Below are 24,563 nucleotides of genomic sequence, written 5' to 3' on the forward strand. Positions count from 1 at the left end.
CGGGTGGAGGTTAGCAAGGAGCACAACAAAAGCGTCAGAAGGAGGGGCGTTCCTCCGGAAGGAGCTCCACACTGACCGTCCTTCAGGCTCTCCTCCAGTGGGGCCACCTGAGCGCTGGGGTCCAGCTCCATGTTGGGACCCTCAACAGAGCTAGAGCCGTTCACCTCCACAGTGCCGTCCTTTGGATCCTGCACTCTTGGGCACTGTGATTCAACCATGGCACAAATCAAAGGTCCTTTACCGTCTGCGGCAGCAGGGGACGGTGGTCTGGGCTCTTCCTCTTCTGTGCCGTTGCATGCTGGGTAAGGGTTAACGGGCTCGGACCTCTCCGCGCTGCTGTCGTAAGGGTTCGCGGGAGCGTCGTCCTTCGTCTGCTCGTGGACACGTTGGGTTTGCTCTTCTGATTCAGGGCCGTGACCGTTGACGACATCTCCGTGCCGAGTCCAACCATCTGAGACTCCATCTGGGTGAGTAGAAAGTTCACTAATATATCATGACGCAGAAGCGCTGCCACACCGCACCATTATGCGCAGTGAGGAATCTGCAAGATCCCAGAGATCTTTGGGGGCACGAAAAGTACTTACTGTCTTATTTATTTACAATTACATTATATATATAACTAAAAACAATGAGATTTACATGTAATGAGTGGTTGTCAGGGCATTGCTATGGATCTGCTAAGGTCTTTTAGGAAAATTGCAATGTGACTACGAGGATGTTTGGGATGGCTTCCTGGCCTAAATCAAAATTCTCTATAATATTCTGATCCCTAGACACGACTTATTTCCCAAGTATGAGCAATAGTAACAGAACAACAAGACACATGAATGATCTTCTCACCCAGTGTGTCCTCAGTTGTGATGTCATGCAGTGTCTGACTGTTGGGGACAGATGGGGTGCTGTCGGGTGTCTCCATCTCTTCCTCCTCCTCATCCTCTCCTCCTTCGGGTCCTTTCTCCAAACCCTCGATCTCCAGAATCCTTTTCTCCAGAAGTTCAGCTTGACGCTTCTGTTTCTTCTTCATCTTTTTCTTCTTGTTCTTCGACATCTTTGCCATCTGAAAGAGAGATGAACATCAGAACGCTGCCTTTTCTTACGATTTATTGCAAGATGCATCATTTCCGTGCCATCGGCAAGATGAAATGCAAAAATATATTTAGGAGCAAACTTAAGAGTACACTTACTTGTTTTGGGGCTGGAGCTGTGCTCACTGCAAGGAAGAAAAATTAAGATGAGAAAAGAAGAAGGACTTCATTTATCATTTGATAAGCAAAGGAAGTTCAAAGGCAGTGCACATGAGCTCTCTGAGAGATTCAAACTGTGGGAATTTGTCATCCTTCACTTGTTTGCTAAAGCGTATGAGTCACAGCTCTACATTTAGACCCATCCTGCAGACATCACGTCAGTCTGTATAATGTATCAATGAAAATGTTCTGTGCTGAGCTGTCAGTGGATGTGAATGGTTCTACCCACAATGCAACAGTCATCATGTTACAGCTAAACATGCTTTTGTATTACACCGTTGCTGATATCCTCATCAACTGTTTATGAAAAAAGATTGGCTTACTACTGAGCATGCTTTTTGTTCACATAACATTAAGATAAAAACCCAGCTGAAGTAATTTTCTGTGATTTAATGTTTTTTTTTACATAATGTAAAGATCATTCTGTAAAAATATAAGTGAGGCTTCAAATCTCATCACTAGGTTATGAGACTTTAACCTGGATTTCACATATAGACTAACATATACTGCACAACATTCATAGGCCCTCTCTCTTATGAATAAACTTACTGATCTAAACAATGTATGTCCTTGTTTTTATGATTTCCCAGTCATTTATGATTACTAGATGAGGATTTTGCCCTATAATGAGACTCTGAACAACATGCAAGTCTCCATGTGCCAACAGCTCTTGTGTGTGTTGAGTGCTCTACGTTTTGTGCGACGGGTTATGATATTATATAATAATGACTGTTTTATATGCTGTTGTATATCGGAAAGTAGACCTGCAGAGCCGGAAGGGGGCGGGGCTCCAGATTTCTGCCACTCGGTGGCCTCCGCTGCCAGTCTCCTGACATACGCCTCGTTCACGTCCATTAGGATGTTCTCTGGCTTTATATCAGTGTGAATTATCTTACACTTGGTGTGGAGATAATCCAGGCCTTGCAATACCTGCAGAGAAATAAAACATTTAAAAAGAAAGAGTTTGGTACCAAAACGCAATAAACAGCTTTTTTAATTAGTCAGTATTGTATCTGGTCTGTATTTAAAAGTAAATTCTTAATTTTACGCAAAATCTGATATCTGCCGTGTTATTCTGTAATCTTTTCTCCTTTTTTTCCAAACCGTGACAAACGCCAGTCCTCCTTCTCAGCAGAATGCAATAAATCCTCTCAACAAATCACAGCGCACCATTCCACGCATTGTAAACAATAATGGTGGTGCTTTAAATACACACAGAATCCTAGTTTTCCTCATCTACTTTGTAATTTGTGATCAACAAACAAAAACAAAATAATACTTAGAAGCAGGGTTCTAAATTAACACCCGCCAACCCGCCAAATGCGGGTTAAAATTAATTTTGGCGGGTGTTCATAAACACTTACTAGCCAGTTTGGCCGGTGATGCATGAGGCATTGCATGCATGATACATAATGCTCTGTTCTCGGACATTTATTCCTCTGGCAGTACTTCCTACATTTCCCATGAACACTGTACCGTAATGCTACGTGATGATGTTTCATACACCCATTGGCTGCGCGCAGTTTGCAGTGAAACCAGCGCGAGAAACCATGGAAACGAACGGAGCGCATCCACAAGAACACACAAGGAAGGCGGCACATGCCATAGTCTAAATCTGTTGTGCCCCGGTGTAAATCTCAAGTTAAGATTTTAGCAGTTAACTAGTGTATTCCTTTACAAAGATAATAGCGGCAAAAACGGATCTATATGCGCTTGTAAAAGCGAATAAGCGATGCAGTAGGCGCACTGATGCATACACGCACAACGCCATGTCGGCGCGTCATTGCGTTTATCCACGCACAACCGCATTCAACGTCACGCGATTATGTTAGCTTATAAAAACATGACGAAACTAAAGTAAGTTTCTAAATTATAATGTTAATCTTATTTTGACTCGATTACTATTGGCTTCTGTGGACGTCAGAAATGTTTTTTTGCAAAGCAGGGAAAGGGGAGCAGAAAGGAAAGATGATGAGACTAAGGGAGGTAAGAGAAAACTACATCCTCACACCCTGTCAGGTCTCAAACATTAGAGGAAAACATTTCAGGAGAACCTCTTGTCAAGTCTATAGAATTGCATTGTTGCTGAGAAAATCAACACATGTATGAAATTAATATTTAGTTTACTAATGTTTAACTAGGACATACATAAGCAGTTAGCAGTAACTATGACTGAGATTATTTTAGTATAGTTTCTTAAAATATTGTACAAATATTCTTGTAAAAATAAGTTATTAATCATTGCTATCATTGTATAATGTTGAAAATATGCATGTACGTGAAAGAAAAAACCGAAACGAACAATTTGTGGTGGAACAAATAATTTTAAAGTTGAGGCAGTAGCTAGGGCTAAAGGACCATGAGAGTGCCCAAAGTAAACAGAGAGTCTAACGTTAATTAAAACTGCCAAGACAGGTCGTATTGAAGAGAGCCTTGCTTGGAGAAGCCTCACTTTATGTGTGTTTTTCATACTAACAATGTTAATTAAATTATCAAATGCATTCATAATTTCTCTTTTTCACCAGAAAAAATTTGGCTAGTGGAAATGCTGATTGGCTGGTAACTTTAGAAAGTTACCAGCCACATTGGCTGGTGATCAAAAAAGTTAATTTAGAACCCTGCTTAGAAGGCATTAATAACCCTGTGGTGGTTTTCGGTGGCATTGAAGAAACGTAAGCAATCAAAATCTAATCATTTACGTGAGAGGCACTCGGGCGATGGAAAATGCCGGCTGTTGCTTGTTCTCACACGACAGGATCAAGCTTCTGTCACATTGACCCCAGGGGATCTTATGAAAAACTTTCCATTATTTTACTCGAAGTCAATGAAAATCGAGCAGGACCAAAACATTTTACAGCTGATCGCTGTCAAAAATGTTCAGCAACGACATCCCAAGTAGAACCGCAGCAATGACAGGGTTCTTAACCTGTTAAAGCGAACCGGGCCCGTGCGTGGTCCTGACGCGGTTTGTTTACAAACTATTAAGTTTACAATACATTATACTGATGAAGAAGGTTATTAAACTTTTCATGCCATATATCATTAGAAAGGTTGGAGGGTTTAGATTTCATTTTTAAGTGCTGTTCCACGAAGTAAATGCTCTAGCAAAATTTATAATAAATTTTATGCAACGAGGTCATATTTAAATTTGTTCATTCATAAAATGATTTCAGGCTCTTATTATGAAACTGCGCCTCCCTCATAACTTTAGACGAATTCACACTGCTGAAATCTCATTGCAAAGCATTCACAATATAACATCCATTCGCACTTTTAGTCCACAAACGTATTACAAATGAGAAATATTGATATTTCTTCGTTGTTTCCATGGGATTTTGCATCAAATAATCCTAAATCCATATTGTTATTCAACAACTGCACACGCAGCGCGATTCTACTATGGAAAAGGCATACGCGATCAGGTCAGTCAGAGTATTATGTTTAAAATGAGTCCACACACACACATTATGATTAATATTTCACATACAGCTAATAAGTTTAGTGTTTTACTGATGTTTTTGTGTGTTATTTTTGTGCACCTGTTATCTGCAGTAACTTAGACTGCTTGTCATTCTGATGCACATTCGCTATTTGCAGACATTGTTGATGTACCTAACATTATGCAAGTACTCTGAATGTATATTGTGAGGACAAAAGCTTATTATTAGTAACAGATCGCTGTCTGTGTGCTTTTCTATCGCCCATCACTAAATGAATGGTTACGCAATTTACTCGCGATAGAGATACGTCACCGCCATTAATATGAATGCTTCTTTTATCACTTCACAACAACTGGTGAGTGCTTTAGATTGTAAAACATGAGGTGTCCACAATGTAAATAGTTTTATTTATATTTTAAAAGCTTCATAATTACTATGTACTGTGTAGTTTACGGTTACTAGTTTATTTCAATATTTAAGTTAAAACACATTTTTGTCAAATGTGTATACAATGTTTTTATGTAATAAATAAAGTTTTGTAGATACATACTCTAGGTAATAACCACATGTAAATAATTAATTTATAAAGCTTTTTCTACTTTATTGTACATCATTATAGCAGGTGATGATTTGGAGCAGCCAAGTGGCCATTTTTTGAAATGTGCCATAGTGAAGATCAAAGCTTACAGTAACCTTATTTTTTATCATATCATCTTCAAATTTAAAACATAGATTAGTCAGACATGTGGTCTTAAGTCTATGTTCTTTTTGGGTTGGTATGAGACATTTAATATGACATTATTAATTAAATAAAAACATGTTTAATTTTAATAAAACATTTTCAACACAATTCAGTGTCTATAACATTTAGCTTTTTTACATATCTGAATTCTGATAACTGAGAAGTGAAGACACACATGTCTTCTTTTTAAAGATATCAAAATTGTGTCTGTAGGTCAAAGGGTTTTGGAACTACAGCTGTTTTAGTGTGGGCATGTAAATTTCATGATTTGGCCTGAAAACGGCTGTCTGGCTTAACAGGTTAAAATGAAAAAGTAAGTGTTTTGATCAATGCCATTAATGTCTATTTTTTAAGCAGTGTATAACACTAGTCAACTAAATGAATATAACATTGCAAAGATGAATGCAAAAAGTACACACCTGTCGGATGATGCTTTTGACACAAGGCAGAGGCAGACCCTGGTAGTTGGACTTAATAATCCACTTCAGCAGATGGTGCCCGAGGACTTCAAACACCATACACACATCTGACAGTGCACGGTAAAGGGAAACAGTCCCAAGAGAATAAAAAGCCTAGATCTCCAGCTCTTTATGAGCTGTTCATCACAAATAAATGAGCGAGTTTTGCCAAATCTGGGCATAGTGCCTACTCCAACAGCTGTGGATCAACAGATTGTGCCTCATATGGAAGCGGATACAAAGTTTACTAGCAAAACACCTGTGGATCCTTGAATAAATCATGTATGTGAAGTATTGACACTGTTTGTGAAAATCCACCTGTATGATGCACAGCAGCAGTAAAAATGTTCGCTGTATTAAAAGGATACGGGATCCGTTCATGCCCGAGATCTTGAAGTCGTCCAATAACTGCACCACCTTCTCCCTGCTGGGATCATTCTGGTCTGTGTTTCTGACCTGAATTGACCAGATGGGAATGGTAACAACAGTAAGGTTTTGTAGGTAAAAAGTTCAAAACAGTCTTGTTTGATTTATTGAAAAAATATAGCCTGACAGAGTACTCATTTAGCAAACCCCAGGCTATGCAGATAAACCTGACTTTCATTACGTTCAGGAACACAGTGTGTAATACTCTCAAATTTATCCGACACTAAATGCTCTTGGGAATAATTCATCATAATGGTTTCTATGACAGCGCTGGTGTCAAGAGGCGTCTCACCGCTCTCAGGAGCTTGATCTCATCGAGTGCTGTTTCTGTGTAGTGTTCTGCACTTTTAACCACTTTCATTGCTACAAAACGTTTCCCCCTGTAAGATAAACATATATTAGCATCAACTTAACACAGAGCAGTCGTACTGGGTAAGATGATGGTACTGAGAAAACCAAACGTACTGTATGTCCCAAGCAAGCCAAACCGTGGAAAAATGACCCCATCCCAACTTGCGGATTACATGGTAACGTCCATGGAACAGATCCCCTATCCTGACATGGTGATAACCGCCTATAAAACAAATGTTATTTTATCCATTAGGACACTGTTGACAACAAAACATCACTTGAATTTATTCAGAATTCCAAAATTGAATTAATATTGGCATTAATATTAAACCAACAACATAAAACTGACCTTTAAGTTGGTCTATAACTTGTACAAGTGAATCAAATTAATTGTAAAATTGATTTCCTGACATACGTTAGCAGCCTAAAAGTTAATGGGTTCAATTCCCAGGAAACACACAGAGATTAGAAATGCATGTACTGTAGACCCTAATTTATACTTCTGCACAAGACCCACAATATTGCTACTGCATTGGCTGTGGTTATCACTATGTAGCCTGAAACGCACCTCTCAACAAAGTGTAACAACGTGTCAATTTATGCAAATGGAAAGCGTTGTGATTGGTCTTCTAGAACCCCTCCCCCAGGTAAAAAAATTTGCATTACATTTCCTCAAATGCATTTCCGCTTGCGGCGGTAAAAACTAATGTACCAGGTGTTCGGTACCAAGTTGTAGAGCTGCACAATTAATCGTTTAAAGATGGTTATCTCGATTCAACACCCAAATGATCTTAATCCAGCATTTCGACAATTGTATTTTCAAGGAGGAAAGACGCAGTCTTATCAGTTCTCTCGACAACACATCACAGTGGCCGCAATGACCACATTTATTATTGCACAAGCCAGATGTGCTCGTTCCACTGGTACAGCGGATGCTTTCGCCAAGAAGTTAGAGTGTTAGACAGAAAGAAACAGAAACTAAAGAGAGCAATGCGCAGGTACGTCCGACAAGAACCTTGACGTTGTTTAAGTACCAAAAGGAGGATCTTATTCTGGATCTTATCCCTTCTGAAAGGGTTTTTTTAGCACAGGGGGAAACATTGGCTGCGTCCAAATAACCACACTTGCTGTCTTTGCACTTGACTGCTTACATTACGTTCTACTGTATTTGGCCCAAGTAGCAAGTGGGCGTAAAAATTAAACGCTCATGTAGGTTTATTCACATGATGACCGTTCACGCTGAAAAACAATGATGCTCAAATGCATTCTCTGGAATCCACTCAAGCGGAGGTTTCCGCATTCTGATTGGTTGCCGCTGAATCGCGTCATAGCTCATTACCATAAAGTTGTAAATCCATGTGGCAGCAATTTGTACCAAAGTTTTTTTTTTGGCTACTTAAAACGTATATTTTTTTTTAAATAAAATGAATACATAATCACTCTACAATTAACATTAACTCTTTCCCCGCCATTGACGAGATATCTCGTCAATTAAGAGAAAACGCTTCCCCGCCAATGACGAGATTTTCCGTCTTTCCGCAATCCGCAACTTTTTAAACCCGGAAGTATTGCCCTATGGCAAGCGGCTGCATGTCCGTGTCTGTTTTAAAGATCGCTCTGAATGGGATCTCTATGAAAAGTCCGTCACAAAAATTTAATTATCTCTGCTTTTTGCTCAAAATGTGGTGTTTTTGCAGAAACCTACCCATATTCAAAAGCTGATTACAAAAGAACCGCTAAAGGTAGGATGAAACGTTTTTGTTTGAAAGCAGAGGGTCTGTTCTTTCATTTGGTATATTGTATGTTTATATATTTAAAGAAGAACATTTTCTGGAAGGCATTAAACTTTGGTGAAAATCATGAAAAACGCTGGCGCTGGCTGGCAACTTTTTTTAAAAACGCTGGCGGTGAAAGAGTAAACTGAATTTAAAGATTATCTACACTTATCTGAAACTTTCAGAAGCATAATTCTTTACACCTGTAAAAACTAAAGTTAAACAAATGTTCAGGGGATGTACTTCTTTAAAATTTTAGTTCTTAAGAATCGGGAGAGAATTGTGATTTTATTTTAAGCAAAAGAATCGTGATTCTCAGTTAGGGCTGCACAATTAATCGAAAAAAAAAAATAATAAATAAATAAAAAAATCACAATCTCTATTCATACATACAAGCAATCCTCTTTGTAAATGACAGCGATTCTCTTGCATGTATTGTATTTTCCTGTATTCATTTACATTTCAACAATCAGATGTTATGTCAGTTAAACTTGCTTACACTCGCGCAGTGTAAAAACAAACCCTATTCATTCACCAATCAGACCCGATCGTTTCTCTCCTCTCTTCTCCTCATTTGCGGCGTTTGGCTGTCACTCGCGTGACGTGGAACAAAGTGGCAAACCTAAACACATCGATTTACTTAATCGATTTGGAGTGGCAATTTTCAAACAAATGAGAGGAAAAACGTGCGCTATTGCGGAAGATCCTGGTGGCGACGGAGAGAGTGACGATGCAACAATATTGGTTCCGAAAAAAGGCAAGGAAATAAGTTACCTCTGCCCATTTTTCAATCGGAAGGCTGCAGCCTCCGGAGGTCGCATATGCAGGCTGCATACGTCATCGAGCCTGGTTTAACTTAACTGAGCATTACATTTGCAAGTCATAAAAGTATTACAACAATTTAACTTAGAATAATAATCAACTTTATAATTGTTAATATTCTGATATATTCTTGATGACGTATGCAGCTCAGAAATGCGACCTCCGGAAGGCTGCAGCCTTCAGATTGAGAAACGGCCTCTGTATCATCTTTAAGCTCTTTAAAGGTTTTGTGTTTTTAAAGTTTTAAGGTTGACCAGTTTGATTCTTTGTACAGTTCCTTTTATTTATTAGTGTCAACATTCTATTGTTTATGTTTAACAGCTAACACATTTTAAGTTACTCATCTTCTAAAATAAGGAAAAGTAGGGCCCTATAATTTCCGCGATCACGGAATCGTGTACGGAATCGCGGAATTGGCTAATTAACACGGATTCTAGTATTAACGCGGAATTTCGCGGAATTTTACATATTTTGAATAAAATTATGTTTTTGTGTGGGAGACGAACGTATGTCTGGGGAAATGCAGACCGTGGGGAAGTAAATCTGGGCGACACGCCCCCTCCCGTCGTTTCAGACCCCCTCCAAAACACTGAAACCATGGCGAAGTGGCTCCCCACGACTCTGCTTTCGTCAGCGAAAAAATTAAGAAATTCGACGCTAAGCACTTAGTTCCGAGCAGTTCTCACATGACTTTTATGTGACCGGAGAACTGTTATTTTGTAAGTTTTGTCAACACTCTGTTCACGGTGAGCGCAAAGATACATGCACTCTCTCATCCACGTCTGTCTCACTGCACCTCTCACACGTGCTCACGCATCTGTCCGAAGTGTGAACACAAATCCTCATGTATTTGTTCAGTTTTATGCATTTCAAGCGAGCTGAGGCAAACTAACTATCCCTCGCATTTAAAATATAATCATCTGCATCATGGCGCCGCTCTCTGTCTCTCTTTCGCTCGCACGTGCAAAGAGCTGCGTGCTCATGCTGTCCTAAGTCAGATCACTATCCTGTGTATGTTTGTAAAGTTATATGCATTTCAAGCGATTGTGTATAAAATATGGATCGCGTTCCGCTGGATTGATGTGTTTAAGGCACTTCTGAAGGCACCACTGCTTTGACACTTCCAGCAACAACACTAAACAATGCATTGAATTGAGTTGTGTGTGTGCGCGCGTGTGTGTATGTGCGTGTGTAAATGCATCTTTTATAGTCATTAAGTAATCCTGTTATCCAGTTTTTTCCCAAAATCATTTACATTTTAATCATTAACATTAAAGGCACACTCTTTATATGACTAAAATAACAGTAAAGGGTAAAAAATATAATTGCCAAAAATTAAAACGGATAAAACGGAATTTGCAAAAATTAAAACCGAGAAAACGGAATTTGGGAAAAAATAAAACGGATTTTATAGGGCCCTAGAAAAGAGACTTTGAAGACACTTAATTTTAACTAAAAGTCCGGTGTAGCAAATCTTTGGTACTTGAGTGCAATAAATGTTTTTTTGGTGAAAATTTGAGAAACGTTTGAGAGAATCGGGATCTCAAATCCCATGGAGAAAAATCGTGATTCACATTTGATGCATCAGATGTATAAATCAGCCTTTAGTCGCTTTGCATAAGGGCATCGGCCAAATGCATGAATGTAAATGTAATTTACCACAGATAAAACTAAAAAAAGAGACATTTCCAACTAGGGGCATTTTAGACAATTCACACCCAACACACAAGACCAGCTTATCTTTATACAATTTTTTTTACAGTGTAATAAAGTACCAGAGGTTTATCAAGGATGGCATTTCTTATTCCTTCCACCAAAATAATAACAACTTTAGTTAAAATGGTGAAGTTCACAGAGAAATTGAAGAGTTTGGCCTGGTCATATGCGGTATTGATTGATGCAGGTGATGCAATGTCATTGCCACTAATATGCTAGGATATACAACTAAAAATAATTAATTTGAGTGTTGAGATAAAAACGTCTGACTCCGTACCCTTGCAGTAATCATTAGGGTCCTCCTGCTCCTCATCATCAGAACCCAAGATCTCCTCATCTTGCTCCTGCAGAGAAGAGTCGGGCTGCTGTGTGGCTCCCCTCGGGTGGGGCTCAGGCCTGAAAAAGAAAGAAAGCTTATCGTTAGAAAACAGATGCAACAACAGCAGACTAACAGCCACCACCTCCAGCTAAATGTCTTCATATGCCTTATTATACTGTAGACGTGCTAGCCATGAGAAGTGAGCCAAATGTTACCCGCAGCCCATAAAATGCTGTTATTGACAATAACATCAAATCCTTTTGATACATTAACAATTTTCTATCAACAATATCTTGATATTGCACCATAAAATCCACAAGTATCCACTGGACCCTTTTAATGTGCGCCGATAACATTTATGAACATTATAAATCAGAGAAGGTACAGTAAAAGACCGCAGAGATTTTGCAGCATTACAGAAAGCCGTCTGTGGTTCACAACACAACCCCAGCATGAATCTTAAGAGACGTCAAGCTGAGCGAGATCTTATGGTCTTTTGACTTGGGTGTGAATACAGCTGCAGCAAAGCATAACCAATATCTGCATTCATTATAAAATAAATCAAATTATATTAAATATTAACCATGTTAATTACAAATTATTACTTTTCTATCATTTCATTAAATATACAAGAGATATTTAGCATAAAGGTTATGGGTTTGATTCCCGAGGTACATATGTATTTACACAATGTAAACCTTGAATGGACTTGGATTTAATGTCAGAAAAAGTAAAAAATGGGGCAGTACCCTTTGGAAAGGTTCTAATATGTATTCTCAATCTACTATAATATTCTCAATCAATCAAAAAATATTTGAGTTTGATGAATTATATTTTTACACAAGCAGCACACACATCTCTGGTACAAATGAACATTTGAAGTTTGTTTCTAGTAGTTAACATTCTTGGACAATTACACCAAACGTGACAGAAGTGCAAATGTTACAACTTACCCCATAGGTGGGGTTAATTGTAACAGGCAGGGGGTTAGTTGTAACACTTGCTAAAAATTAAGTTTGCAGGCAAATATTTAAATCCTATTTAGTTTATATACTTGAAGTGAATATTGTTTATATATCTGTCTATAATAGACGGGTATCCACACTGTATTTATTTATCAAGCCCTTTTATAACAATAGTTCAATTATAAATGGATACAATATAAATGTCTAAATATGTGAGAAAAAGCAGCACAATTATGACAAAAAATTTTTTTTATATGTGACCCAGTCTGTAATAACCATACTACAGTTCCAAAATCAAATTCTGAGATGAGCATCAAAGTCTGATTTAAGCCATTCATTTCATTATGATTTCAATCTTTGACGTGACTTTATTTAATCAATATTATTGATATAAACAAAAATCATTTTGATACACGATTCTTAATAAGACAGGCACATTTATTTTGTTGGCAGCCAGCAATCATTTGTGTGTAGCCTATTTAAAACAAAGGCAAGAATTACGCTAACGTTAGCGTTTTTTGTATCATAAGTGCTGAGGGGTTAGTTGTAAGACAGCGATACAATTAACCCCGCTGTTTCAAAATATTTTCAAGCCCACCAAAAAAGTTGCTAAGACCTGCAGACATATTTCAAAACGATGCTGTTTAAGTAAACAAAACACTGATTAATGACATAGCATTGGATTTGGTATCTTACACACCCAACTTAGGGTGTATTCATACCAGGAAAGTCCGCTAGTTCACTTGCTTTGGTCCGGACCAAATGTTTTTTATTTTTTTATTTTTTGGTGCGGTTCGCATTCACACTGCCCTTTTTGCAAGTGAACCAAAATTTGTAAACAGAACCACATGTGTATTAAGGTCATTCATTCATTGGACAGAAATTATCAGGTGGGGGACAGCAGGAAGAGCAAAATAATGGAGATAATTAATAATGCAATATTTGTTCTGTTACTGATTTGGTATTATCAGCAGGTAAAACAATGCCGATACTATATTGAGAAGCACACAATTTAATGTCATCTAAACGATATTATATTATTATATATTATATATATTTTGCAAAGACATCATAGACAGCATGTTCTGACAGTTGCGCTGTGCAGAAGATGTATCATGTAAAAAGTTATCAGGCTTTTGCGCCGCACAGATAGAGAGATGCGCTGTATACACGGCTTTCATTATTCATACAAATATATCTATTCAGATTATTCAAACAGTCCCTCCAGGATTTCACGATTTATTTTTGTGATTTTTGCGATCAAAATGAAGGTAATTTTGTAGCAGTAATTTCCAGAAATTTGCGCAAAAATATATATATTTTTCTCTCTAATTAGGATACCAATGCTTGTATAATATTAAATTAGAAGTTCTCAAGTAATTCAATAATTAAGTAAACAGTCAGTGATATAATAAGAACAGAGAAACAAAATGAAAATATGAAAAATAAATACAACCTCAAGATACAGACACTGCTTGTTTTTTGATTAACCTAGACAGCTGTTTTACAGTGGTTTGCCAAGATGATTTAAGGAAAATGATATTAAAATAATTAACCACTTCAGCCGCATAAATATTTGATAAATGTTTGATATTAATGAGAACATATTAATCAATCCTTATCGCCAACATTGAGAGAGGTGCGTTGCGTAATCTTGGTTTTTTTACGGTTGCTTTTTAAAAAGTTGTGACCGGACCGTTCAAGTTCAAAGCCTAAAAGGAAAAAGATCGGTCCTCACGCGCTGACAGCATGCACAAGTTTGCTAACGCTGAGATGAGATGGTAGTGGACAGATGCCTTTCTTTTGTGTCCTAAGTTTCCAACAACTTAATATAAGGACTAAAAAACAGTAAATTGAAATGCATCATTGCTTCACCCAGTTTTTGTCATTAGACAGCAGGTGCGACACACAGTTCACACAGACCTTTCACGTATGTATGAAAATAATTAATTATACTAGATAACAATTAAAAACTTTAAAATAAAATAAAAATGTAGTAATATGTGCACAGGAGATTTTGATTGACTGTTGTTTGTGGGGCGCGGTGTTGCTGGTAATAGGGTGCATGGTGCTGGAGAAAGATTGAAGTAAAATAAAGCCAGAAATGTTTACCAAGTTGTCTAACTCTGTATCAAAGAATATTAGATAATTTTATAAAAAATATAATAAGACATTTTAAATTACTGCTATTATTTTGCCATGAAATAAATAAAGCAGGTTGGCAAGACATTTCTTTTGATTTTGCGTTTTGTTCCGCAACCGCGGAAAAGTTAAATTACGCGGATTTAGATGCGCTGTTTGTATGCATAATATTCTGCTATACAACAAAGGTATTTAAAATCATTGCCGTACAGTAGGCTATATGCACGACATAAACTGCTTGATAGCGCGTCTCATAATTTTCCATTACTATGAATGCTTTATATGTGTTTATTCGTATTTTTATTAAAACAGAACAACAATTAATTATTAAAATTACTCGCTTATTTAACGAAACGAATAGACAGAAAACATTTTACCCGTCTTATAACATAAAAAAATCTTAAGATCCTTAGATTTTTTGAAAAAAATTATTGGCTTGCATTTCTTAATGAATATAAAACTACAACAATATAAACATGGACAAACTCACCTAAGTTAAGCAAATAAATAAAAAGTTTATTATTACAATAAAGGTATTCAAAATCATTGCTGTACAGCATGCACTACATAAACTGTTTGATAGCGCTTCTCACACTAGCAGAATAACAATAATATAATACATTTGGTGCGAATCGAGGTCGGTACATGTTCACACCTTAAACGAATCGTACTAGAGTTCGTTTGGAACCGGACCGAGACCACCTCTTCAGCTGGGTCTCGGTGCGGTTGTTTGGTCCGCACCAGAGTTCGATTGCTGTATTCACACCTGCCCAAAAGGTCCGCACCAAGAGGGGAAACGAACTTGAGTTCGATTCAATCGAACCAAACAAGGCAGGTGTGAATACACCCTTAGAAACCAAAAAAAAAAAAAAAAACTTTTTCAGAACTTTACTTACATGCCACTAAAACACTCGTTCATTATTAACTCTCTGGAAAAATATTATACATTTCCAATAATTTGCGAGAGATTGTCTTTTGGCAGAGTGGAAAAATACCGGAAAAACTGAACGCTGAACCTTGTGCAACAATGTAAACAGACCATGTTACAATTAACCCCGCGTTAGTTTTTGCCCCGTGCACCCTACCATTTAGGTACAGATATGCGTACTACATTTGGTACCAATGTGTCCCTCATGTATAAAATCTTTAGGTGCAAAGATGTGCTTTTTAAGAGGGGACTGTCCTAGTGACAGCATGGGACTATTTTTTCATCTTTTTTGTTGGATAGATCTGACTAGGGTTGTGCCGATAGACGATAGTATCGTGTATCGACGATCTTCAGACATATCGCCAATGGCAGGCTTTCATGGCGATAGTCAAGACGATAGTTGGCGAATGGTTATTATTATTATCATCATAGTTTTATATTAACACCGACAATGCATGCTTTTCCTCACATGAGGGTTTGTGGGCTTCACTTTACGCGGAGAGCTTGTAAAGAGAGAATTCCTTCTTGCACGTACCTGCACTTAATGCGCGCGTCTTGGTCTCCTTCTACCAATAATAAATCCAGCGCGCCGCGTCATGAGCAGCTGCGCTTCTCTCTGTCTCACGTGTACGCGCTCTCGCGTCTGTCCGAAGTCTAAACATAAACTAAAGTAGTAATCCTTATTTGTTCAGTTTAATGCGTTTCATTGGAGCTGATGCAAACTTTACTTTTTGTTTAAAATATGACCCGCTGCATATTAGCGCCTCTCCCTCTCTCTCACTCTCGCGTACGTGCAGAGAGCTGCGCTCTGTCTGAACTGAAGTCAGATCACTAGGTATTAATCCTGTTTATGATATGCATTTCAATGAGTTCTAGCAACACGTCCCTCGTGTTTAATATATGATTGTGTTTAAAATATGATCACGTTCCGCTGGACCGTCGATGCGTTTAAAAAGGCACCTCATGAGAGCACCACTGCTTGACACGTGTAGTCTTCTGCAACAGCACTAAATAAATGCATTGAATGGTTTGTATGTGCGCGCACGTGTGTGTGCGTGCGCAGATGCATGTTTTTACAGTTATTAAGTAATCATGATAGGGTTTTAATGACGCGCTCGCTTTAATGGCATCAGTTTTAAGAATGTTGCGGTCATGACGGTGTTACGGTCTTGTTTTTTTGTCCACCCATCAAGTGACTTGTTATAATGAGTAAAAATTAACAAATAAAAAAAGAGTAAACTACTGCCACGCCCCCCGATAGTATCGTGTATCGCCGATCTCACAGGCTGACGATAGGACGATCTGAAAATAGGGCATATCGCCCAACACTAGATCTGACAACTGTAAAAAAAAAGTGTGTTTGCATCCATTATTTAACCATTAATGACCTGCCAGCATTTAATGATATATGCGTCTACTTTAGTCAAAAATAAGGCCAAGAGCAAATTGCTGTACCATTTTGCAATCTGCGATATGTTTTATTCATAGATTTGTGCTCCATAATATTATATACCTAATTCACCTTTTTAACATCTTGTTTTTCAAATGGTGGGTTACATCAGCAGTTAGTACAAACACAATTAGACATGCAGCTTTATGCAGTTCCTGCTGACTTTATCATAATCCCTGCAGAAATTGGCAATTTTCTGCAACCAGGCTCATAACTGTGGCTTTAAAGTTCAAGCAGAAAACAACCTACGCCTCTACAAGGACACTCGAACAGGGAGGAATCTTTTTTTGAAGAAGTAATTTTCGATATGGCTTATAAACAATTCACACAGCAGTGGCAGATCAAATATAGCGAGCTATTAAACATGTATGTTGAACTCGAGGCAGAGACTGACACCCTTGAAAACATGATCCTGATTGGATCAGGAAAACGCAGAACCATTTCTCCATAAATCCCAGGATTCCGGTTACCAACTGATAGGAGCATCATCACATATGAAAGATGAAATCTTTTAATTGAGAAACTCTGATCTCTTTTCATTTCCCAGGCAGACTCAATTTTGTGCGTCACTAAGTATTTCAATAATGTAGGCACCATCGGTGACAAATCTAGCAACCACATGGCAAACATCACTTTAAAATGTCAGAGATTTTTCAAAATCTGCTCTCACGGTTTACAAAGCAAACCAACTTTGCCACTTTATGAACACAATATGTATTATAAGCTAATGTAAGTCCAAACAGATGTGTCTAGCCAAAATAAGTGTGCATTTGTGCGTTTAAAGCTGTTTAATTCTGGCTATGTTACAGCAGAGATTATTTAAGCCTTTTCAAGTGGGAGTTTATTAGTAGAGGTACGTCTGAATGCTACACTGCTTTTAGACATGGGAGTTATATGTACAAACAAACACAAACAAACCAACAAACACCCCTAGCTCAGTGCAGAACAGATGTTATAACAACAGGATCCCTCATAGTCAACCCCACTGTTTGGGAAACTGTACCTCTGCAGAGTTCTCCTGTATGAAGACATTATATCTTAAAGGAAGAGCTCAGATCAAAATAAATAACCTTATTTCTTAACCAAATATGGATTATAGATATGGAAATTGTCAAAATAAAGGTGCCTCTAAAATATATTTATTCATTTTGACTTAGTCATTTTGATACATCATATTAGAGCTGCAACAACCAATCAATAAAATTGATAATAAACCATTATGTAATTAGTTGTCAACAAATTTCATTATCGATTAATTGATCTGTGACATCACATGGTCTTGCATCACTGTCGGACAGCGCGGACACACATCAACTACATACAGGCTTATAATTAAAGTCAGGTCCTGTTTTGAATTCATTTTGAAAGCCATTGGGCTGGTTGTGTTACGCAGATCTGGCAACCTGACAGGACAATGACAGAAGCAAAAGCGCAAAAGATTGCTGGTTAATAAAGGTTTCATTTCGTCCTTTAACCTCCTAAGACCTGGACATCACATTTTTTTTTGCTTGAACGGTAACACTTAATCTGTGTAACTGGATCCTGTTGTACACAATCGTGGACAATTACACTGCTTCAAAATTTTACAGCTTCAATGCAGTTTAAAATGCCATAATCACGTCAAAAGGTTACATATCACATATGTAAAAACTCACATTTGCGGACCATTTTAAAGAATAAACTGACACAAATACATTAATTAGTATAATTCCACATACAAGAACATCGGAACGGTCCTCCAACACTGGGGCGGTAGTTTCTAGAGATCGACCGATACTCGTTTTTTTTTTTAAACCGATAACAAATATTTGGATGCTTATGTGCCCAATAGCCGATATGCTGAACCGATTTTTATTTACTGTTATACTTCTGATTTTTACATAATTACTACAGCACGACTGAACTGAACAAACCCTTATAATAATAATAATAATCACAATCACTCCCTCTTTGCATACAAAGTCATAATTAAAGGGGCTGAAAGAGTGAAGAATAATATTAATTTAATTAATAATGTAGAAACTATATTCCCAATACATGGACTATTCCAAACACCCCTATCATTTCGTCAGAAATGGACTGATCCAAAGTTCACGCTAAGGTTGCCAGATAACGGAGCGGGAGAGAGAAAAAAGTATAGCGGAGTTGGCTGCACATTCTAGATAGTTTATAGAGTGAAACAGGTGGATTAAGTGCCTTTTTTGGGATATAATATCTTTGTCTTGACCAGCAACCTGTAGCCTTCAGCAATCCAACCAATAGTTAGCAAAGAGATTTTACAAATAATATCACTTACTGGAATACTACATTCAGGAAAGTAACAAACAAAACGGCTTATATATCATTTAATTTCTTAACTGGTAATGTTATTTGATGTCAGAATAATGAATATTTTGTTGTTATAGCTTATGAAATGGATGTAGACAGCGCTGTTTATCTATGCATTTACTCGCGCATTAACTGTATCAAACTGTGACCGCTTGCGGAGGTAATAAATAATTAATTAATATCCACAGACATTTATTTGGATATTTTAGCAAAATAATGTTTATCTGGGAAATGTTAATATAAGTTAGGGTAAATCTTGTTAAAAGTTAGCTACATGTGGTGGCTGTGCTTCAGCCTTCAACCCCGGTAACTGAAGTGAACAGCAATATGAACGTGATTTTATGATGCTAAGGATAAGCATAAATAAAAGAAAAACAAATTAAATTTAGCGTTTTTAATTCCACAAAGCATTAATTCATGGTTGTTTTATTCATGCAAAGCTATGTCGTTATTGGGACCGGATTTTATAAATCAGCGTGACTCTGAGTTCGTCTCTATTCTTGGACAAGCTGCATACATTGCTTTTAATATATCAACTTATTTAACATAACATGCATTAATGCACAAATAAGATGTGTTATAAATGCCTCATATGCAAAGTAAGTATACTCAAAAACCTTTTAATGAAGTCGCGTCACTCCTCCATCATATTTGCTGTGCACGCTGCTGCTGCTGTGAGCTCCTCTCCTCAGTTGCGTTCAGCGCGCAATTCTTAATTCTCTTGTTTATCGGTCAATCCGATATTACAAAACCGATATCCGATCATCGGAAAATCCTCAAATATCGGGGAAAATATCGGAAAACAGATATATCAGTCGATCTCTAGTAGTTTTGCATACGTCATGTGTGACATTTCGATGTGCTATCTCAATACATAAGGTCGTGCTAGCTAGGGGTGTGCCGGTTTCAGAATTGGTGATGACGTCGGTGGGGGGCGTTTTGCTCGTTTAAATGCTCGTGGATTGACGGGAAAGTGTCATTTTACCATAAAATCATGAATGTGACGCCAAGTGTGTTTTAAATAGTAATAACTTCGAACAATTTAACAGAAAGCAATGAAATATTTAAAAAAAAAAACACTGTTGCCAGAAGACTGCGCTGTCACTCTCTGCCCAGCATAAATTAATCCTCTATCTATCATCTATCTTAATAATCTTCAGAGAAACAGATTTGTGCATTGGGCTTTTTATGTCTGTAATTGTGTCTATATCTGTCATAACACGGACCAGAACAGCACGAAAACAATGTGGATTAAAAGCGTATTGAAGAGGTTTTGCTCATAAATGCAGGTAAAAGAAAGTAATGTGTGAACTTGAGATTGTTATTAAACGCAGCCGGTGTAAGCACAATAGCCACGCGCAGCAAACGCTCTCCACAGACGCGCTGCACAGTGCTCCCCCGGCGTTTGAATAAACTAAACACTGATTAGCTAGTTGCTCTACGTTTCTTTAAAATTAACAGCAAGACAACTAGCAGTGAATGTTGGTCCAAGAGAGTTAGTAGATTAGCATGGGAGGATTTGAACTTGAAAAGCGGAGTGTACTGACGCCTTTCCGCGGTTAAAACAACATTCCTTCTCATGGTCATTCATGTTAATTTGATGCTATAAATTAACTAGAAGGAAGAGATGATTTGAAAGGCGAGACTTTGTTTAATATGTTTAATCTCAAAAGTAACCGAAAAGTAACCTGGTCTGTCCTGTATGTCAGCGCGTTGTCAGTGTCTGCTCCGCTCTGTATTTTTCACTGCGTGAGAACATTAGAGGGCGTATATCACAGACTGTTAACAGTTGTTTTTAATTAGTATTTAAAAATTCTTTATGATAAAAAATGTTTACAAAATATTTTAATAACACGGTTTTGCCGGTTATAGAGTTCTAATGACGGTGTTCAACTATAACCGTCGGTCTCACGGTTATATAATGACCGTCACACCCCTAGTGCTAGCATGTTACACTGCTAGTGCAAGATGAGAAGCTGTGGTTTTAAAAGTGCATATTTTTTGTTTTCTTGAATGGTTTTGCTAAATAAGACCCTTAATGTCTCATTTGGGATTGTAAAAGGCCCTTTGAAGCTAGGTTGAAACTGCAATTTTAAACTGCATTTAAACTGTAAACTGTTGAGGTTTAATAAAGTCTATTAAATTGAGAAAAATCCTGGAATGTTTTCCTCAAAAAAAAAAAAAAAAACTTAATTTCTTTTCAACTGAACAAAGACAGACATCAGCATTTTGGATGACATTTGGGTAAGTAAATTATCAGGATTTTTTTATAAAGTGGAGTTTCCTTTAAGGGTTAAAATAATGAAATCAAAAATAATATATTGGAAAAACATAGTAGTGTGTGGCTTTAAAATATTTAAAAGTACACTTTTACACACAAATACCCTAATTTAGTGCCTTATTTCAAATTTTAATTAAAAAATCTTATAGATTAAATATTTAGGTTTTATACGATTAGTCGATTAATTAAAAATAATAATAAACCTCAAATTAATCAATTATGAAAATAATTGATAGTTGCAGCCCAACACACATAATTAGTAATTTGCTAGATGTATCCATATCTATGTATTTTGAATTAAGATTCCCCAAAATTTGGAAATGACCTGAAGGCACAAATCTATACTGACAGTTTAACTGTCCATGATAAGATGATGAAAAGTTTACTCTAAGAGAAATGAGTTATTAATGTTAAGAGATTTTTGCAAACATATCATCAACAATTCATGAGAGCTTCAGCATTAGGGCACAAATAAAAGACTTCAGCACAAGATCATTAGGATTACTGGTACACAGACATATTAAGAGCGAGACTGTCCATTAATCAAACTATTTTAAAAGCTAAATCTGTTTTAGTGTGAAATATACTACGACAAGACACTGAGGACACACCCCCTGTAAAATATTTTTGCTATACGGTTTATACAGCGGTAAACACATTTGCATGCTAACCGTGGGTAGGACTGCTTAAGGAAATAAAAACGTGATGCAGCGCTACACGTGTCCCAAACAAGTCAAGGCAAAATTATTAGCAAGTGCTGTTAAATGGGACACAGACTATACTTGCTTACAGTTGCTTAGCAATGTTGCGACCTGACATGTTAATATAGAGTTAAAATTAAATTACTCATATAATCGTAATGTATGTCTGTGCTATATCGCCTATCCCTTGTAACCATTGTGATGGATGATTGATGTTTTGTTCCTGAAAACTAAATGGAAAAAGTTTATCATTAAGAGAAGATGTCTACAGTCTCTCTTCAGATTTTAGCTGCTCTGTTATATGGAGAGGATGGAGAGGAGAGACATTGCCTAATGTAAAACCCGAATGTCTGGAGAGATTGTGGGCGGTTTCATTTTTTTCTGCTGTTGTCAGATCAGACAGTACAAACCAGGCATACCAAAATGCCTTGCATTTCTTTGGTGTCAGACTAAATAATCACTTGCCCTTTCCATTCTTTGGAATAGGATGTTAGTTTTTGTTCATACAAGCAACCAAAATCTGTCAAAAACAAGACTTTGAATCGAGACATAATGCATAAGGTGTAAAAGGTGGATAACTCCAGGATGAAACAATCAGGGTTCAAGTGCCTCACTCAAGACTGTGGCAGAAATACAGGAACTCTTAAACACTTCACTACATTGACTGTCCTCGTTGAGACTTGAGCAACCGCCAAGCCACAAATATTTATCAAGCTGTCTGGACATCTTGACCTCTAATTGCCAAGATGCTTGCATTTCTAATAGGGATGTCCCGATCCGATCACGTGATCGGAAATCGGCCCCGATCACGTGGTTTCAGACTCGATCGGAATCGGACGTTACCTCCCGATCAGGACTCGGATACATATGCAGGGTTTAAAATCCATTAAGTTCTCGCTCTGCTCCGCGCCAGTGTACGCGCTGCGCTGGTGCGTGTGAACTGAAGAGAATAGGCTTGTTCGACTTCATCCGGCTGCCAGTTCTTGTGGTGCTGCATGACGTCAAAGTTCCGCGAGAACGATTTAAAAGCAAACTCCTCCGTATGATTTCGCGGATCACTCTCGCGGTAGTTTGACGTCACCCGGCTGTCGATTGTTGCGGCGCCGCATGAAGTCGAACAAGCCTATTGACGTGCTTTCATTCATAGGCTTCACACTCGTGCGTGCAAGGAACCCACGACAAAACCGCGTTTTTACCGCTCATTTAAACGACGCGTTGAACGTTATTGTCAACATGTGCTCAGACGCAGTTCCGCGTCTCACTCAGAACCTCGTGAGTATTAAAGTATGTATAGCCATGTCACTCATCTCATTACAAAATGTTAACTAGATAACTGGATACAACTTATTGTATAGTTTAATAAAATAATGTATTTTGATTATACAAATGAATCACGACCTAACTATAGGTATTTTATAACTAACTGCTGACCAGCTTAGGGAATCTCTATGGCTAATTTATAAGATATATTGCTGAATCAGTATGTTGTTTTTCTTGTTAACTGAGTCTTTTTGGGTAGCCTATCTTATGCCTAGAATGAGTCAAGGAGGTTAAGTCTTATAACTTCATTCAAAGTTTGATCAATTGTGCATAATGACATGTGCACCAAATGCATTTAGGGTGTCAGACTCATAGATTTGCATAATTTAAAGTTCAGGTTTTAAAGTTTGGGTCAACCTGTGGCACAGCACTAAACTGAAACTTATAAAATCCTATCAGAGATACAAAATGTCATTGAAACACACCCAGTGGCTTTGCTGTCATCAGGATTAAACATGTTACCCCTCGAACCCTCCCTCCCAACAGAGCCTCCCCACAAAACAAACCCCAATTTAACCCCTGAACATATATACTATATATTCATTATTTTTTAACACATCTGTATATGCGCTGGCACAGAGTTAGACTCTTTTGACTCCACACAGAAACAGCAATGCGTGCGGCATGACATAAGGAACATCCTGGACTGGTTCTGTTTTTTCGCTCTTCTTTATTCTTTTTTTTAATGTATTATAGAAGTATCGGATCGGGACTCGGTATCGGCAGATACTCAAAATCAAATGACTCCGAGGCAAAAAAACCTGATCGGGACATCCCTAATTTCTAACATGTGTTTGCTGACCATAGACGCTAATGCACACACAACCTTGTGATAGTTAAGCAACCCAGACAGATAAGCACTGAAAACTCAAAATAACGATGAAGGTATTAGACAGAGTAGCCAAACAAAAAAACAGATTTTGTAGGGTGCCCAAGCTCGATCCTAGAGGGCAGGTGTCCTGCAGAGATTAGCTCCAATCCTAATCAAATACACCTGCCGCAACAGATTAAGTACTTGCTAAGCATACTAGAAACTTCCAGTCAGTTCTGTTGAGGCAAGCTGGCGCTAAACTCTGCAGGACACTTTGGGTACCCCTGGTTTAGGGCTACAGTAGAAACATGACAACAACATCCATGTAAAGCAGGGTGAAGAAT

General features: G+C 37.7%; 1 protein-coding gene across 4 annotated transcripts in view; it reads right to left on the reverse strand.

The window, feature by feature from the left end:
- The window catches only part of srpk1b (SRSF protein kinase 1b), a 64,771-nt gene that overhangs the window by 9,686 nt on the left and 30,522 nt on the right, over nucleotides 1-24,563 (reverse strand). For 3 of the 4 annotated variants that reach the window (XM_065241725.2, XM_065241724.2, XM_065241726.2), the window contains 9 exons: nucleotides 11,252-11,370; nucleotides 6,776-6,884; nucleotides 6,603-6,690; nucleotides 6,253-6,340; nucleotides 5,846-5,952; nucleotides 2,009-2,174; nucleotides 1,185-1,210; nucleotides 841-1,057; nucleotides 77-463 (listed from right to left, as the gene is read on the reverse strand). In XM_065241725.2, coding sequence (XP_065097797.1) covers nucleotides 77-463; nucleotides 841-1,057; nucleotides 1,185-1,210; nucleotides 2,009-2,174; nucleotides 5,846-5,952; nucleotides 6,253-6,340; nucleotides 6,603-6,690; nucleotides 6,776-6,884; nucleotides 11,252-11,370 — 1,307 coding nt within the window. The remainder of the gene's footprint in view (nucleotides 1-76; nucleotides 464-840; nucleotides 1,058-1,184; nucleotides 1,211-2,008; nucleotides 2,175-5,845; nucleotides 5,953-6,252; nucleotides 6,341-6,602; nucleotides 6,691-6,775; nucleotides 6,885-11,251; nucleotides 11,371-24,563) is intronic. The other variant, XM_065241727.2, reaches the window with a different exon arrangement.

Source organism: Paramisgurnus dabryanus, chromosome 14, assembly GCF_030506205.2.
Source record: "Paramisgurnus dabryanus chromosome 14, PD_genome_1.1, whole genome shotgun sequence".
Classification (NCBI taxonomy): domain Eukaryota; kingdom Metazoa; phylum Chordata; class Actinopteri; order Cypriniformes; family Cobitidae; genus Paramisgurnus; species Paramisgurnus dabryanus.